The following is an 18,390-nucleotide window of genomic DNA, read 5'->3' as shown; positions in this document are numbered from 1 at the left end:
CCCATCACTAAGCAGCTGCTAAGTGGCCAGGTGCAAAGCTAAATATGTTAATGACAGTATCTCACTCAATCTCAGAATCTTTGGGATGAGCTTTGATTACCCATTTACCAATAAACCAACTCAGGGAGTCTAATATTCCTATGGAAGGCATTTTCCGTGCTTTCTCCCCAGAGAGTATGAGTTGCTAGGCAAAGCCGTTCACACTTGCAATCCCGGCACTTTGAAGAGTGAAGCAGGATGGCCAGGAAAGCTAGCCTCGGCTACTCCAGACCTGGGCTAGACAGAATGAAACCAGGGCAGCTAGTAAACTAGCTCACAGTTTACTGGTTCATGATAAATGGCAGCAACCTACAAGAGCTAGGATTTGTGAGCTAAACCTGTACTTTTCTCAAAACACAAGCCTTCCTATTAAAGTGGTCGAGTCATTAGACAGGGCAGGCTGTTAGACATAGGATGAGCTACAAATCTTTTGACCCGAAATTATACTCAGAGAAATAGAAGCCAAAAAAGCCAGGCACAGTGGCTCATGCCTGTAACTCCTGTTGGAAGACGGAGACAGGAGGATTACTGTGAGTTGGAGGACAGGCGGCACTACATAGTAAGTTCTAGGCTGGCCTGGGATATAACGTAAAACCTGTATATCCCTGGCCACACCTGCTGTGTTTACGATGTGGTTTATGGCCCACACCTGGGGATCAAACTCATGTCTTTGCTCTGGCTAGGCAAGCACTCTAACATCAGAGCTACATGCCAAGGCTTCTAAGGGTTTGGTTTTGTTTTGTTTTGTTTATATAAGGCTTCTCTATGTAGTTGTGCCTGTCCTGAAACTCTGTGTAAACCAGGCTGGCCCTGAACTCATAAAGTTGCCTGGCCCCGCCTCTTGGGTGCTGGGATTAAAGGTGTGTGTCAGGATGCTGGGACAGACTCCAGTAATTTTAAAGGCAACTTTTTAGGTTTTCAAATAAGTTTTACCTTAAAATCAGATTAACAAAACCTCCTTCGTTAAACGCATAGTTAATGAAATAATTTTATTGGTCATTGAGCAAATTTATTTATGAACACCTGAACAAATAACTTTTCTATCTGCAATATGATTGCTGTCAACCTTTGACTTATACTAATAAAAGCCCACATTCTGAATCTTTACCAAAAGTAACCCTAAGAAGGATACCATCAATGGATCAGCAGGGTTTGGGGTAGGTTTGGTTTTGTTTTTTGTTTTTATCTTTCACGTTTGAGATAGGGTTTCTCTGTGTAGTCCTGTCTGACCTGGAACTCACTCTGTAGACCAGGCTGGCCTCAAACTCGGAGATCCACCTGTCTGTGCCTCGTGACTGTGGGATTGAGGCATAGGCCAGCAGACCTGCCCTGGGTGAGTATGGCTGAACGTGGGGCTGGAAAAATAGCTCCGTGGTGAAGAGCGTTCACTTGCTTTTGCCGGGGACAGACTTGGTTCCCACTACCCACCTATAACTTCCGTTCCAGAGACTCCGACTCCAGGGGTGAGGGGCTCCTGCATATGTAAGGTGCACATAAACTCACAGACGCAAACACACATAAATGAATCAATCTTCACGGAGACCACTGCAGGACACAGGCCAAGAGGGAGGCTATGTACTCAGTGTTGACCTTGTTCCCCCAAAAGGTCAAGGATGTAACCATGAAAGTGCTTTACATTCTCCATCTAAGAGGTGAACCCAGGCTGGCCCACCCAGGCCACACACAACAGTAACCTCACCACAAAGGGACCCTTGAAGCCTGTACTGTTTCTGCCAATATCCCATCACTGCAAAGGAACAAAGGAAAAATGAATCCCATCCTCTGCACCTTTAAATGTTTTGCTTTACAATTCCTTATCTATTATAGAAGGGAATACACATACCTGTAGCGTATCACTTTTCTGTTGCTGTGATAAATACCAAAACCCAAAGTGACTTATAGAAGAAAGTTTATTGGCTAACAGTTCAGAGAAATTAGAGTTAATTGTGGCAGCAAGCGTCGGGCATGATAGCTGGAGGAGAAAGTTGAGTGCTCACATCTTCAAACACAAGCACAAAGTGGAAAGGGAACCAACACGGTATGAGGTTTTTGATCACCACCCAAGCCTCCCAAAACAGTGCCAACAACTGCAGGTGAAAGTTCAAATGTCTGGGACTACTGGGGACATTTCTCAGTCAATTTATAGGAGTGGACTCTCCCTTCCACCAAACAAGTCCCAGGGACTGAACTGATCATCAAGCTTGTTGACAAGAGCCTTTACCCCCTGACCCATCTCACCAGCCTTCATCCCTGCACCTTTAAAAATGGAGGAAGATGAAAACTGAAGGACCACCTGGGCCAGATATGATGCTATCTTTGGGAGACAGAAAAACATGTTTCTTCAGCTGGCAGGACTATCTTCTCTGCCCAGTCAGGTCCTGGGCCAGCCCTAATTCCAAGACACCTCTTTCTCATCCTTACCAACCCAGCTGGCAAGTCCTTCCAGGTCCCTACTTGGGCCTGTGTCTGAGATGGCTCACTATTGTCCCTTAAGCATCAAATACCCTTGGGTTCCGTGTGCTTGCGGCTCAGAGCCGTAGCTCTGCACTATGACAGTCCTGTCAGGCGGCTCCAGCCACACACAACTGCCAAGACAAAACAGTGTCACCGCGTAGCCTCCAGCCACATACAGCTCTTCAATGTTTAACTATTTTCTTTTCAAAGATTCTTATTCTCAGAAACTGTCTCATATAGTCCAGTCTCGGCTCCAATTCCAATTGGATAGCTCAGTCAGACATTACTCTCTCCTCAGCCTCCTAAACCAGCCCCCCACACCCAAAATGCTGGCCCTGCAGGTGTGGGCCACCATATGCAGCTTTGAATTTAAGTAAAGTTAAAGACCCAAAACCTCAAATGTGCTAACCGTATTTCAGGTGCTCAGTAGCTACAAGTGAATGGTTTGTGGCTCCCAAAGTGGGACAAGAAAGACCACGGCCATTACCAAAGGTTCTACTGGACATTACTGTGGCACAAAATTTAGCAGCTGTCCACGCCTGTCTCTGCAACTCAAGTAAAATTGTATCACCACTGGGTATGAGGCACAATCTGCCATCTCAACTGACAGCTCTGCGGTAGATATCTCTGTTTAATCCAGGCATTACAAAAAGGTTGTGGTCAGTAAAATTAAAGTTCCCTTGAGTCAAAAAACACATAAACACTGGCTTGTTCACCAACGTAAATGCACGTAAAACACTGGACCTCTCCCTGCATGCCTTGGAGTCAAACTCTCCCTCTATGCCCCAAAACCACTGATCTGACAGCTTTTTAAAATCTCTGACGTCAGCGGGGTGTGGCGGTGTACACCCCTTTAATCTCGGTATTCCGGAGGCAGAGGCAGAATGAATGAATGAATATTTAAAAATAAAAATTCTGACTCCTCGCCTGGGAAATCTCACTTAAGCAGGTGTCTACGGTAAGGCTGAGAATCAACGCCACTCCAAGAATTTTCCTCAGGTGATCCTGGTACTCTGCCAGGCTGGGCTAAGTGCCTCATCTAAGTTTAATGATCTGCAAAGTGGCCTCTGGTCGCTCCCCTTATCCCATCAGGTGCTTTGCTGCACGTGACCGAAGTTGGATGCTTGGAGGACAGTGCAGGTGCAGCTGCTTTGGGGAACAGGCAGTGTAACTCTGGAGCTCTAGTTTTTGGCCTCTCCAAGTCACCACTCCTCCCATCTTAATCCCTTTTTTTCATCTGGAAAACAAGGAAGCTTATCAGAAACAATCACCTAGCTGCCTCCCTGTGCAGCTGGCTAGGAAGTGACAATGGTGGAGATAAGAGGTTCAAAGGTATAGGGCAGCCTGACTGAGATACAACATCTCCACAGATTTCATCTGCCTAGAATGCGCCTCACCTCCTCTGTTCACTTGTTGGATGTGGATGATCAGACCTCAAATTACAACAAAACTTCATCTTAAAATAATAATGGCTGGGCATGGTGGCAAATGCCTGTAATCCCCACAATCAGGGAGGCAGAGGCAGGCAGATCTCTTTGAGTTTGAGGCCAGCCTGGTCTACAAAGGGAGTCCAGGACAGCCAGGGCTACACAGAAAAAGCCTGTCATGAAAAACAAAACAAACAAACAAAAACACACACACACAAAAAAAACCAACAATACGAGAAACTCATTTTCTTCCTACCATCACAATCCCAGGGGCAAGGTACCAATGGCCATTTTAAAAGAGGAAGTCAAGACCCAGCATATTCTCTGCTCACAGTGAGGCACGGCCTGTATTCTTAGCACTTGGAAGGGGAGCAGAGGCAGGGGAATTGCCACAAGTTCCAACTCAGCATGAACTATGGTCCACATATCTAGGCCAGTCAGGCCTTTGTAGGGTGACCCTATCTCAAAAGAAAGATAGCGAGAAAAAATAAAGACAGAAAGGAGGTGGGGAGGGGAGGAAGAAGAAAGGGTGTCCTGCCCAGGAAGGAGTGACAGAAAAGCCCTGGCACAGCTTTTCTCTCCAGTGTTGTGCCCACTCTGCTCAGGACTCCTGGAAAACACTAAAATCTTAAGCTGATCAAAGTGAAGGCACTGGTCCATAGGAAGAAGAAAAAAACAAAAACTATCATTTAACAGCACATACTTATTTAGCCCCACCAAGCCAAAGAGGGAAGACTGTTGGCAAGGGAGAGAATGCCTGCTTAATCAGCTAAAAATGCATTCACTGCCATGCTATTCACTGTGGCTTTCCTGAAATCAGACACTTTTGCCCCTAGACCATAAGATTGAAGCGATTTGAAATGAAAATATTTCCTGTCCAGTGCTTGCCAGTTTCTAGCCCCAGAGTGATATAACAGATGACATCCAGTACAATAAATGCTTTTATTAACCATAAATTTGAGACTGCTTTAGGGATTTGAAGTGTTGGGTTTCATGCTGAAAAAATGTAATGTTATCCACAGACCATCCGTGAGCAACAAAAACAGAGAGGTGCAGGTTAGGCCACTTTGATCAAATTATGGCAAAGGGGAAAAAAAAAGTCTTTTGCATTTAAAGTAGTAATTGCATTCACCGCGTTCAGAGTCTACCTTTAAGAAGCACCACAGGAGCTTAACCATATGTCTGGGGAGTCTGGTAGCAAATCATCCTATGCACAGACTCATAAAGCCACCTGGCTCTGTGAAGCTAAAAGAAATCTGAACGTCACTGCAAAGCTCCGACGTTACGATGGACATCCTAAGTCAGCCTTGGTGATGCCAGTCATCGCTAGATAACTCTCCTTCGTGTTAGATGCTGGGCTACGTAAAGAGCAAACCCACTCATGCTAACACCACGGCCAGAAGTATCTCCAGAAATCCTCAGTCGTTCCCAGCAAAACCCACTGATCTGAATCAAGCTCCTGTCTTAGCAAATGTTGCCAGAGTTTTCTTCATCTAGAGAAAATGTGGTAGAGCCTAGGCAGTGGCATGGCCGCAGCCCTCTGACCTCAATGCCTTCCTCTACACAGGAACAGTTAGTTCTGAAATCAAAGCACCCCTGCCCTTTGGACTCACCAAACCAAACCTGAGGTGGTGTAACCATGGAAACAGGAACTCTCCTGGAACCAGAACAAACTAGGCCTAGCAAAGGCAAGCTAAGCTGCTGCCCCTCCTGAGGAGCCCCCTCACATGGCCTTTGTGCTGGTGTACATTCCAGCACGGGCGTCCAGCCCACAGGACTGGCCTTGTATTCCATCCTTGCCAGAACGTGAATAGTCGCTGCTTTCTGGCCTTTCACTGTCAGGCCACTGAGAAGACCACAGACTTGGTGCCAGAAAAGAAAAGTGAAAAGCAAAGTTGAACCTCTAAGGTCCATTCTCTGGATGCTGAATGTCCTACTATTACATCTCGGCATGACATTTCATGACCAGCAGGGGAGGAGGCCCAGTACTGAAAGCTGAACAAATGCCAGCCACATAGGCCTGCCCGCGCCCTCTCAGTCCCCCTGGACTTATGAATAAAAGATGGGGTTTTGTCTGTCGTTTCCCTGGTACCCTGTAAGAATAACTTGCTGCTTTTTGACATTTTTAACTTACTTTGAAAAATTACCAATATTAACTTTACAGGTTTGGCCCTTAAGTCTGTGAGGGACAAATACAAGCAAGAAAAGCCATGTAATTAGGTAGGAGATAGTAATTCAACGTTGAGTAAATAAACTGTCTGTAAGAAACTAATAATTTAGCAACAAGCAATCACAGAACTCAAAGGCTGGACACTGACTTTGTGGACATGTTTTGAGTAAAGTGGGTTTGCAGTAAATAAAGTTGAGTGCTTTCTTAGCACAAAGAAATGGCTGAATTTTGGTTCGAGGAAGCACTCAGCCGTGAACTTGCCGGAGCCAAATAGAGGTGCTCAACAGGAGTTCATTTCCCAGCCACCAAAGGAAGCAACTGTTTCCAACAAGCCCTGGCGACTAGCAGAAACCTAATGCATTCTTGAGAAAGAGCGCTGCTACTTTCCAGAGAGCACAGTTGACGTCAGTCTTTAAGGAAGGGGTTTGTTACAGGAGAACCCAGGACACCCTATACTTTCTTTAAACCCTCAATAAAGTAACAGAGAAGCCCTAATGGAACACACTAGAGTAAAACCAAACTACACTCACTGCTGGAAAGACCATTAAATCCAACAGTTTCTATTTACAAACAAACGAGTTTTGCCTGTGCCTGAGAGAAGAGCCATGCCTATTAACATCTGATAACCTAAAATCCAAGTTGTGAAAGATGGCTCAGCGACAGGATCGTGAGGACCGTTGGCTGGGTTGGAGGAACTGTTTTACACTGAGAGACAAAAACAGCCAAAGCCAAGGAGCGACCAAGGCCAAGCGAAATGAGCATTCAGTATACCACCTTACCCACATTCTGCAGGCTTGACTTCAGAATACCAAAAACAGGGGAGAGAACACAACAATCCCAACCCTCCCATACAGGTGGCTGGCTGCAGGTGTCTACAGATTACCAAATATTAATTTAAAAAAGGAAATACATATATCACAGAGATCCACCTACCTCTGCCTCCTGGGTGATGGGATTAAAGGTATGCACAGGGCCAAAGAAAGAAGTTTAATTAAAGGTGGCAGTGCACACCTTTTATCCTAACACTTGGGAAGCAGAGGTAGGTGGCAAGTTCGAGGCCAGCCGGTCTCCAGAATTGAGTTCCAGGACAGCCAAGGCTACACAAAGAAAACCTATCTTTAAAAAGAGAGAGAGAGAGAGAGAAAGGAAGGAAGGAAGGAAGGAAGGAAGGAAGGAAGGAAGGAAGGAAGGAGTTGGAGGTGGCTCAGTGGTTAACAGCACTGTCTGCTCTTCCAGAGGTCCTGAGTTCAATTCCCAGCACCTACAGGGTGGCTCACAACCATCTATAATGAGATCTGATACCATCCTCTGGCGTGCAGGTGTACATGCAGACAAAGCACTTATATACGTAAAAATAAATGTTTTAAAAAAGAAAGCAAAGGAAAATGATTTAACTTTAACGCAGACAACACCAAAGGTTTGTCCATTTTGAAGAACACCAAGTGGCCCATCGTTCTCCGCGGCTGGGGTGGGATGTACACAGCAGACACTGAGATCCTGCTTCTGCTTCTGTCTGCTTTGTTTTGTTTTCTTCTCAAGGTTTCTCTGTGTGGTTCAGGGAACCCACTGTGCAGTCCTCCCAGCCCCGACTATCTGTAGAGCCGAGGGTGGGTGGCACTGCGTTTCTACTTAAAGGCCACGGGTCCCTCTCCAACCCTCTCCCCTTCCTAGAACTTTCTTATCAGAGATCCTACTGATTGTACAGTGTTTCAGAGATCTTTAACATCCCCCTCCCTGCCTTGCACCCCCCCCCTGCATTACCTATCCCATCCTTGTTAAGTAAGATAAAAAACGAGGATTGCACTAGACCTAGCCTAGACCTGGCCGACTTGAGAAACAATGCTTAAAAAGTAGGTGCTAAGGAAAGAATGACAGGTCCATGAAGAGAAACACACTCAAGCGAGAAGATGTGGGGAGCAGAATTCCTGTCTCTCAATGATTTCAAAACCCAAGAGGTGCACAATGACAGAGGCAGAGTAACTGGGGCAGCAAGGCAGGGGTCTGGGCAGTATGCCCCACAGCGCAGCGCACACTGGGAACCCACAGCCTTGATGCGGTCTTTGGCCAGCACGACCAGATGTTGGGTTTTCTTTTTTTTCCTACTTAATTTTGGTAAAACTCCATGACCTCTTTTTCAAATTAAAAGGCAATGCTTTTTTCCCTTTCTTTCTCTCTCTCTCTTTTTTTTCCCCAATCCACAGGAGCTATCTTTAGCGAAGCCTTCTAAGGATTTCATTAATTCATAGCCAGCCAACCAGGACTTTTCCCACAGTCTCCCACAAAAAAGCCCGGGAAGTCACTGATTGCTTGGCTGGATCTGAATATGAGCAGAGGTAAGATCAGAAATATCTAGTTCCTCCCACAGGGAAGCGAGGCATGAAAATCAAAGCCCACAAAACTCATTACCACAGCTGGCCAGCAAATCCCCGGCCCAAAAGGCCAGGAGCACCTCTGATGTTGATGGGCCACCGTGTGACCTTGGAAAACGAGCCACATTCAAAGGGGGGGAGGAGCATCATGACAAGATGAGAACTGTACCTCTTTAAAGACGTTTTCAGGAGTGAGGGCCACTACTAAGGCACAAAAAACCTCAGCAGCAACGGTTTCCATCCTTCTCATCCTCAGCCCAGGGAGCCAGGACTGGCACTACAACCCGTGGCTCCTGTAACAGCTGCCCCTACTCCAGTCCCTTGATTAGGAGGAGCCAGTCTGTAGCCCGGATTTGGTCGGCTGTGTGAACCTGCAATAATGCCCATCATTGGTGGGGTCAATGGGTAAACCAAGCAAATTCTTCTGCTACATGGCACCTAATTCTACATCATCAGCCAATGTCGAAAAACGAGCTAGCTTGAGAATATCACAGGGTGGTGGTTGTTTTAATTAACTTAAATGTGGCTTCCTCAGAGAGGCCACAGTACACATCACCTTGCAGGAAGGCAGCCTATCACCTCTTTTAATGTATGGCACAGAGCTCAGCCATTCAGGAAGTACGAACGGAGAATCTCATATCTACCAGGTAGAGATGGGGAAGGGAAGTAAACAAACATACCCAGGCTTGGTGGTGTATGCTGGTAATGTCAGGATGCAGGAGGCTGGAGGCTTGAACTTTGAGACATCCTAGGCTACTTAGTGAGCTACAGACTAGCCTAGGCTGCAAACATGGCTTGCTGCATTCTCAGAAAATATGGAGGGCGTAAGGACAGGGTTAGCTTGATACACATCCAGAGAAAGTAAAATTCACATCCAGAGAAGCGTCCCAGAGAAAGGCCTCCTCTAAAGCTGGGAAACTAAGTCAGAGGAAGATGCCAAAGTTGCCAGGAACAAACTAAGATGTGAGCTTCCAAAGAGGCCTGCCAGCAGGGCCTCTGGTACTGGCCTGTCATAGAAAACCGCTTTTGCCGGGCTAATCACAGACCTCTGCTCCTGTCTCCCTGGGACTGGCGGGATGCTGCAGAAAGAGCAGTGCCAGCCAAAGCCTCCATGCGGCCAGCTCCAAGACCATGCTCTCTTCCTGCTCCCCGCCTGGAGGGGGGGTTTCAGGTACAGAATCTAGCGGTACGGTACAACATAATAACACTTGGGGTTTTTTTGGGAGGAGGGTTGTTTGTTCTTTAAAGTCTCTACAAAGAGGAGGAGGAAAGAAAGGAAGAGAGAGAGAGAGAGAGAGAGGAAGGAAGGAAGGAAGGAAGGAAGGAAGGAAGGAAGGAAGGAGGAAGGAAAACAGAAAGCTGTTTTCTCTCCAAACAAGTCTTTTACAGTTTAGGATATGGAGCAGTTAGAACAAAATCTAACCAGGAGTGCCATGCCAGCACCCCAGCCAGAGCAAATGTGTGACCCCCTGGGGGAGGCCATTCGCTGTCACCCCAGCAGGGCACACAGGCTGCCTCCTACATTTTCCTCCTACATTTGGCCTGCATTGTACTATATTTTCCTCAGATTAAAGGGGGAACGGGGCGTGGTTCAGAAGAGAAACCAGAAATCACCTGGATGGAATAAAGTCCCAGGGACAATGTTTTTAAACCATATGGCCCATCTTAAAAAAAAAAACACACACACCTTTTCATTCAAAGCCCCCAGCTCTGTCCCTTCAACCCTCCCTTCTACTCCTGAGTACAGCACAGAGCAAAAGCCTGGGGCCACAGACAGACTTCTGTAAAGGGTTACTATTCAACATAGGCAAAAACCTACAAAATGGACTAAACAGAACCCTTGGAAAAACTCCTATGTTTTTAAGATTATAGAGCGTGTGTGTGTGTGTGTGTGTGTGTGTGTGTAGCAAGCAAGACCAATGAACCACCAGACCCTCTGTTATTTTTAGCTGGGGGTGGGTGAGAGTTGTAATTAAAGCTTAATCCTTCATGATTTCCAAAAGGTTCATTTGAAGATTTGTTTTAATGGGACATGTAAATATCCATTTAAACATTTTAATTAGTGATATTCTTATCAATATCCATTTCCTTTGAAGGCTGATACGTCACTGTTTCCTGGCTTTTCTAGTAACTTCAGTGTAGCAGTTTTAATGCGGAGCCTCATGCTTACTATTAGGTCAGATTTAGGATGGTGAAAGACAACAGGATTCTACTATGTTAAACCTCCAACAATAACCGCCACCCCCACCCCACCCCACCCCGTAAAGCTGTACGTAAAAATAGGACATTTTAGCATTAGGCTCGATATAAAGGAAACGCTGTAAACATACGCTGTTGAGGTTGCTTTCATTTATACTATTAAAATCAGAAAATTCATAGGCCAACTTCTGTTTCAGAGGGGAATTACATGCATGTTCACATCACGTCTTCATTTTGTCATCTACCCTGTGATTTGTTGAGGACAGATGGTACCTATTAAGTCCCCCTTTAAATGCTGTAGCCTTAATTAGCTACATCCACCTTCCCCCAACATTTCCAAACAAGGAACCAAAGAAAAGCGAAGCCCTTTTTACAATGGATACTTTGAACAATGGAGTTGTAAACGTTAAACCCCGAGTCTCTACTGACAGTCACTAGCAGACCCTTCTCAAAAGCAGGGTCCAGCCAAAGTTCTCATTTTCGCTCTTTATAACTATTTTTAAGTTGTTCCATTTTCAGTTTTCCTGGCTTGAGTTATTAATGAAACCTCCTTCAAGATAATGCCTGAAAAAGAACTAGAGATGTCTCCCTAGAGATAGTTGAGATACAGGTCAAGCTGCAAACTTGTCCCACGGGTTTCTGCACGCGTGAGACCCCAGCACACACAGCAGCAGAGTGGCTAGCCCCATGTGGCGTCCATGGCTGGACGCGTGCCCTTCTTACACACAATTAAGGAAGCCTGTTGACTGACCTGCTTTAAGCTGCCATAGGGAGAGAAAACTCCAATTTTAATTTCTCAATTTCCCTCATTTTAAAAGGACCCAATTATGCATTCGGGACTTTAGATATGAATTATGTCAACTGGCTAAATTTTGAGGACAAGGAGCCACCTAGACTTGCCCTGGCTATAACCAGCAGTAAGACTATTTGCTTCAATTGGATACGATCAGTCCAGGGCTTGTGTCTTTTCAATCAGCTGGTGCCCCTGCCGGGTTGAGAGCAGCAGAGGGGAAGTGGCCTGTGGTTAAACAGAGGAAATACCAAGGCATTTTAACAGAGCAAATAGTCTCTTCACTTCCCACCAGGAGGAGCTTCAAAGGCCTGGGCCCTGAGGAGATAATGTGCTGTAGGGCCATCAGTCACCTAATCCAGTGTCAGGACCATTCAGAACTTCTTGCCAGCCAAAGATAAACACTGCCCTAAAGGACAATGAATGCCTCCCACTGGCTGGCCAAGTCTGGCCTCTTGGAACCAGAGATGTAGCTCCAGACTTGCTGAAAGCAGTGACATCCCACATTTGGGGAAGATGCAGAATAGTGAAAGATGGCAGAGCATTGAGAGACGTCTGCCTTGGGTATGGCCCAGTGAACCATCTGCCATGTGTACCTGAGCCGTTCCTCCACCCCTCTTACCCAGCCTCATACTCTTCCAAATAGCAGGTGCCCCCTCCACCCCACATCCCACTTCTAGAAGCTAGAAAAGCCATCCATCACAGGCAGGCACAGGAGGCAGTAGGGAATGAAAGAGGACAATAAAATTGTTGATGGAGTGGTCCCAGCAGCAGACGACATCTGCCAGCGGGTGGGGAGGTGGAGGGGGGACGCTGGAGCACAGTGAGTGAAAAGTTCAGGGACAGATGAGAGAAAAGGGGCCTGAAAGCAAAAAAAACACCCAACACGTTTAAAGCCAAATGAAGCATGAAAAATACTCAACTTAAAATAAAGACTGAAGAAAGCATGAGCAGTTCTTTCCTTTGTAGGGAAGCTGTCTGCTAAGTCTGAACTGCCGAGACGGATTTGGATCCTGCCCTGCTCCTTCCTCAGACAGTTTTCCAGACAAATCCAGCTGTTTGGAGAGGAACCCAGTGGAAGTGTCAAGTGCCCTTCTCTCCCAGGCCTCCTCTCCAGGCCTAGAGGACCAGAGGACCCCACCCAAGCATGCTAACTAGCTCCCCTGAAACACAGCCCCAGACTCTCCAAACAGCCTCACTTCTGGTAGTGTTCAAGTCACTGCACATCTAGGTCCAGGGAAATCACTTAAAGTCAAAATGAATGATCATAAATACTAAAAAAAAATTTCCTCGTCCTCTTCTATCAAGCTCTTGAGACAGCACCAGAATCATCTTACTCTAGGACCTTGTGCCAATGTTAACTCCTGGGCTCTACTGTACTCTCTCTCATTCTGGTACACTAGCCTTGAACCTTCTTTCCAGCAAGTCCCAAGGCAATTTTGATACCAGAAACTTCAGAAAGCAGCTTGGAAAGAAATAACACTCCCAGCAGTACTTGTTCAGCCTGATGTACCACTCAGATGGGGATGGGAATGGTCCAGGTACTTCAGGGTTGGATGGATGGGGGAGAGTGAAAGAAAACAGAGGCCAGACAGGCTCCTAACCAACTACCAAAACAGGCCGGAAGAAAGCATTGGTACTTCTCATAAAAACAGCAGTGGATGAGCACACCTTTAAGCCCTGCACTTGGTAGACAGAGGTAGGTGGATCTTGGATCCTCTGTGAGTTGTAGGCCAGCCTGATCTACAAAGCCAGTTCCAGGACAGCCATGGCTACACTGAGAAACCCTGTCTCGAAGGAAAAAAAAAAACAACAAAGAAACACAACTACAACTACAACAACAAAAACAGCTCTAAAAAAATTGTCAACTGAGATAATTTTACCTAAGAATTCTGTAAGGAACACAAGAGCATCTGTGATGTGGTCCACATTACCACAGAACAAGCAGACCAGACACGGAGCTTAGGAGCCATGAGCTGCAAGTGAATGAAAACGCATCCAATCTGAAATCAAATAAACATGCCTGGGCTCTCGGCCAGGGAGAATCTTTGGATTGTACTTTTATCAGGGACCTAAATTTTAACCAGCTGGAACCCCTCATCCACCCCAGCGCCACCCTATTCCTTTCTACCTTTGGAGATGAAGCATTTGCCTTAAATGGGAAATTTGTACTTCACGGTAAAGACAGTGCCAGCATACGGTTTCTGAATTGCTGAAGACACTCTTTGGGGGGAAGGGGTTTAGAAATGGTAGTTCAGACGCAGTAGACCAAGGAATATGTACCCCATCTAGGGTACAAGAAATGGTTCATAAGGAAAGCTACTAAACAGAAATTTGTAAGAATGGATTCCTAGGGTTTTGATTTGTTTGTTCCCTTTGCTTGCTTGCTTTTTAAGGTAGGGTTTCATTACATAATAATTCATGTTGGCCCAGAACTGACAATATGGCCTCCAAGCTGGCCTTGAACTCTCAGTCCTACTAATCCTGCTGCCCTGCCTTCCAAGTGTTAATGGGTATGGACCAATGTGCCTATCTTAGCGTAGGGGTGGGGGTGGGGATGAGGTGGGGGGTGGGACTCTCTCAGCACAAGATATTGACATATTGAAGTTACCCATCAGAAACAGAACCATTCTGCCATCAAAATAAGAGTTGAGGCTAGAGAAATAATTCAATGTGTATGAGCTCTTGCTGGGCAAGCAAGAAGACCCGAGTTCGAATCCCCACTACCTGAACAAAAAGTCAAACGTGGCCACCGGTGCTTGTATTATTATGTCTATAGTGCTGTGGAAGGCAAAAACAGGATCACTGGGGCTTGCTGGCTGCCAGCCTAGACCCAGGTTCAGTGAGAGACCTTGTGTCAAGGCAATAAAACAAAGTAACAGTACAGATCACCTGACATCCTCTGGCCTCTGCATGAGTGCATACGTGCAAGACCTAATCTAGTAAATCAATTAAATAAAATACACACATCAAAAAAAAAAAGTAGCAATAAGAGTCAAGCCAGTGTCAATGTGGTCACCAGTCCCTCTGGAAGCTGCATAAATTGTTACTACTTTGGAAAAAAAAAAAAAAACACTATTATTCAAAGCACAACTTTGCCTGGCACAAACTGTGAGGTCGTTCTCCTCTTTTCTTTTCCTTCTTCAAGTAGTTGAGGAAGTGTGCCCACAACTCATTTCTAAAACACCGATCTGTGTTGAGATGGTATCAGTTCCTTAATTACCCAACAAGTAACAGGGAGGTTGTGGAACCTGACCACTTGAACCTGGCCGGCTCCCGGCGCCAAGAGCAGCTCTCCAGGGAAATACCATCCTACAGCAACCAGAACGTCCCATGGAGACTAAGGGGAGCACTAACTCATCTCTTCTCCAGCACCCTGGCCCCTCCTTCAGGCTTCAAGGCTCTAAGAGAAACTCAGACCCCAGGATACCCACTTCTGTTTGAATCACATATAATATACCCTTTTTCTTTGTTTCTTTGAGGTAGGGTATGTGTGTATGTGTCTTGGCTGGGCTGGAGTTCAATATGTAGGCCAGGCCGGCCCCAAACGCACGGAAATCTGCCTACCTTCACCTTCTGAGTGCTGGGACTAACGGCCTGCAGTGTCACTCCCACCCATCTTCATTCTTTATACTTCCCCTCGCCCTCGAAGCAATGGGGATGACTCCAGGCCTCTAGGATGTTAGGCAAGCACCCTACCAATGAGCTGCAACGCCCTCCCAATCTTTTGCTTCTTTTTTCTTTTCTTTCTTTCTTTTTTTTGAGGAACTCACAGCCATCCTCCTGCTTCAGCCTTTGACCCTTATTCTTACATATACAGACCCAACTAAACTGTAAGCGACGTTACAGAGGCCAATGTCCACAGGTTGAGTACCAGGCCAGGTTAGAGAGGCAGATATGACTCAAATACCCAAGATTCCGAATGCTAGCACCTATTGGAACGCCATGACAAAGCAACCCTAATTCCCAATTACCGAGGGAGGGACAGGGAGGGCTTCCAGCAAGAAGCCATGCTGGAGCTGAAAAACACACAAAAAGGTGAGAAGCAAAAGCATGAAATTTCCCCAAGATTTAAAGGTGGCTGTAGCCAGAGCACTGCTCTCAGGCACCACAGCCTGTGCTAAAGCTACTTCAGACAGGGCACAGCACTGAGATCGCCTAGACTGCAGCCCACTGGAGGCTGACCAGACCTCAGGCTATCACACATGTGTTCTATCGCTGAGCTACATCAATCCCAATCTCTCTCGTTCTCTCTCTCTCTTTCTTTCAAAGACAGTCTCTCTCCAAGTTTCCCAGGCTAGCCCTGAAACTCATTCTGAAGTCTAGGCAGGCCCAAAACTTTGGCTCCTGCTGCCTTGGGCACCTAAGTGTCTGAGATTACAGCACTAGGCTCCACTCTCGATTGGTCAAATCATTCAACATAGGATTTTACAGAAGGATTGCAGGGTCTTCACGGCCTCAACTAAGATTCACTGGACCCCAGGCTCTGAGGCCACCAAGGAAACTAAACACAGAAAGCTGGTGGGCAACAAGGAGTAAGGGGCCTGAATGAGAAAGTAAAGCCCGGGGCATGGCATTCTGGGAGGGCTTCCCTAAAGAGGCATCACACGAGCTGACAGTTAAGTCAAGCAGGGTGCTCTCGAAGCAGAAAAGAATCAAGATGGAAAGCACACCGGGGCAGTGTGAAGGAAATGAGAAGCTGGGTAACAAGGAGGGAGGGGCAGAAGGGAGGCTGGGTAAGGAGGGTGGGTAAGCTGGGCCGACTCTCACAGGTACCAAAGCAGGCAATTACAGAAGGAAAGGAGCCATGGAAAAGAGCCTGGAATCTGGGATATGGCCCAGAAGCTCCCACGCTCATCCAGGAAGGAGATGATGACCCAAGGAAAGGAGTGTATGCACCAAGACAGGAGCTGCTGGGATCATTCCCAGGAGGCCAGGAATGTGGGTGACTGTGATGGGGGTTGGGAGGATGTGTCCTACGGAGAGATTCCTAAGAATAAAAACACTGCTCCGGCCTCTTCAGAGACTACCATACACCCAATGTTAACGCTCACATTTTCCAGGCTGTATGTACTCTAGGCTACTACAGAAAAGCAGCAACGGCCACTACTGTCTATTTCTAAGATTGATAAGTCAACCTGAGAGAGCCGTAGAGAAATCTGGAATCTGTTAAAACTAGCAGTGATGCTTTACTGCAATGGAACACGTTAAGAAATGGTTGAGGCTTTACCCAAACGCGAAGGAGTAACAGCAATCAAGTGTAAAATGTGGGAATCGTGGACCAAAGCTGCCTGGCTCATACCTGGTTTTCCGAACTGTGATTCTCTCTAAAGGTGAAGCAAACGGGCCAACTGTCCCTACGGGGTGCCATGTCCTGGGTTTAATCTGTACTGAGGCTATTCAGCACACTCCAAGGGAGAAGAACAGTCAGCCTTGGTCTAAGCAAACTGCCCGGACAAATCCCTGAGCCCCGGGGAAATCAGTAACACCATCCCCATCCCCCTCTGCCTGTTACTTTCTAGGTAAGGAAACGTGCTCCGGGCTGCCTGAACGCAGCCTGTTCCCACAATAGAGTTGAAGGTGTCAGCAGCTCCCTTGTCTCTGTGGGAGATTCAAGGTCCGCAGACGAGGGGACCGCACTACGCACACAGCATCAAAGGAACATCCAGCTCAGGGGAGGCGGCTTCCAAGTACCCAGAGAAAGTCTGGGCGCCACCACGGTAGCAGGTCTGGGACACCTGGTGGAGCAGACAAGTTTTCCCTGCCTTCTGGCTATTAAAACCTCCTCAACCCGAGCTGGGGCGTTTCGGGAGGGAGCGTGGAGAGTGGACCATCAGCCAGACGAAAAGTAACGTTTCTCAGAAAGTTGGAAATCAGCGACGGGGTGGGAGTAGGGTGACGGCGCTGCCTAGAAGAAACAAAACGACAGCGGGAAACGGAGTGCATCCTTCCCTAACACTTCAAGTCCCCTCCGCTGGCTGCCCTGAGCCCTTGCAGAGCTGTGGGCAGGAGGTCCAGGGCACGAACCCCAAACCGGCTCCGAAGCGCACTCGACCCGCCGACTGCCCGGAAGATGCCAGTCCCGGACGCGCAGCCCCGGGGCAGAGGGCCGGGAACAAAGGGTGGGGCGCACGGCCCCCGCCACTCCGCCCCGCCACCCGCCCTCGGGCGTCGGACCCCGGCCAGCAGCCGCGCCTCATTAGCAACACAAAGCCAGGGGTCGGCGGCCCCTTTCATCCCGCCCGGGGCCGGCGGACGCGCGCCCGGGGACCCAGACGCCGGATGCGCTGGAGGAGCCGGGGAGCCCGCAGCCCGCGGAGGTGGGGTCCGGCAGCGGGTCGGCCCCGGCTCGCCCGCGCGCGGCCACCTGTGCGCGCCGCGCGCCCCCAGGTAACCCAGACCCCGGGCAGCCTTCGCCTTACCCTCCAGCCGCAGGTGTCGGCGCCCCTCGCGCGGCCCGAGCCGCCCGCGGCCACTGCCAGCTGCGAGCCGTTGAGGCAGGCGTTGACAGTGAAGAAGAAGGAGCAGAGCTGCAGCCACGGGGCCATGGCCGTGCGGTCGCCCAGCCGGGCCCTTCTCCGCTCCGCGGCCGCCAGCGGCTCTCGCCCCAGCCCCGAGTGGGCGGTGGCAGCGGCGGCCCAGGGCTGCCCACACGGAGCATGCGCCGCCGGGCTTCGCCCCGCCCCTCGCCCCGGGTCCCGCCCCCAAGCCCAGCCCTCCTGCCTCAGTCCGGCCCCTCAGCCGGTTGACTCAGGCTTCAGCAGGTTTCCGCCCCATCACTGAGGGATTTTTTATTTTATTTTTTTTTTTTTATTTTTTTTTAATCCAAAGGTTTTCCCCAAAGGAGGACTGCTCCATGCAAAACCTTGGGGACACTCAAAGGATACAATAATGGTAATTTTTAAATTAATAATTTAATAAGTACTTGCTTTTCAAATGTCA

General features: G+C 47.9%; 1 protein-coding gene across 2 annotated transcripts in view; it reads right to left on the bottom strand.

Moving 5' to 3' along the window:
- Positions 1-18,060, bottom strand: part of Il17rd (interleukin 17 receptor D) — a 67,902-nt gene extending 49,842 nt beyond the window's left edge. For both annotated transcript variants that reach the window (XM_060390758.1, XM_060390759.1), the window contains exon 1: positions 17,871-18,060. In XM_060390758.1, the coding sequence (XP_060246741.1) occupies positions 17,871-17,996 (126 nt within the window). In that variant the 5' untranslated portion in view covers positions 17,997-18,060. The remainder of the gene's footprint in view (positions 1-17,870) is intronic.
- Positions 18,061-18,390: the final 330 nt, after the last annotated feature.

The sequence above is a fragment of the Meriones unguiculatus genome, chromosome 9, assembly GCF_030254825.1.
Source record: "Meriones unguiculatus strain TT.TT164.6M chromosome 9, Bangor_MerUng_6.1, whole genome shotgun sequence".
Classification (NCBI taxonomy): Eukaryota; Metazoa; Chordata; class Mammalia; order Rodentia; family Muridae; genus Meriones; species Meriones unguiculatus.
Note: the sequence above shows the minus strand (reverse complement) of the source record. Positions and strands in the feature narration are given on the sequence as shown.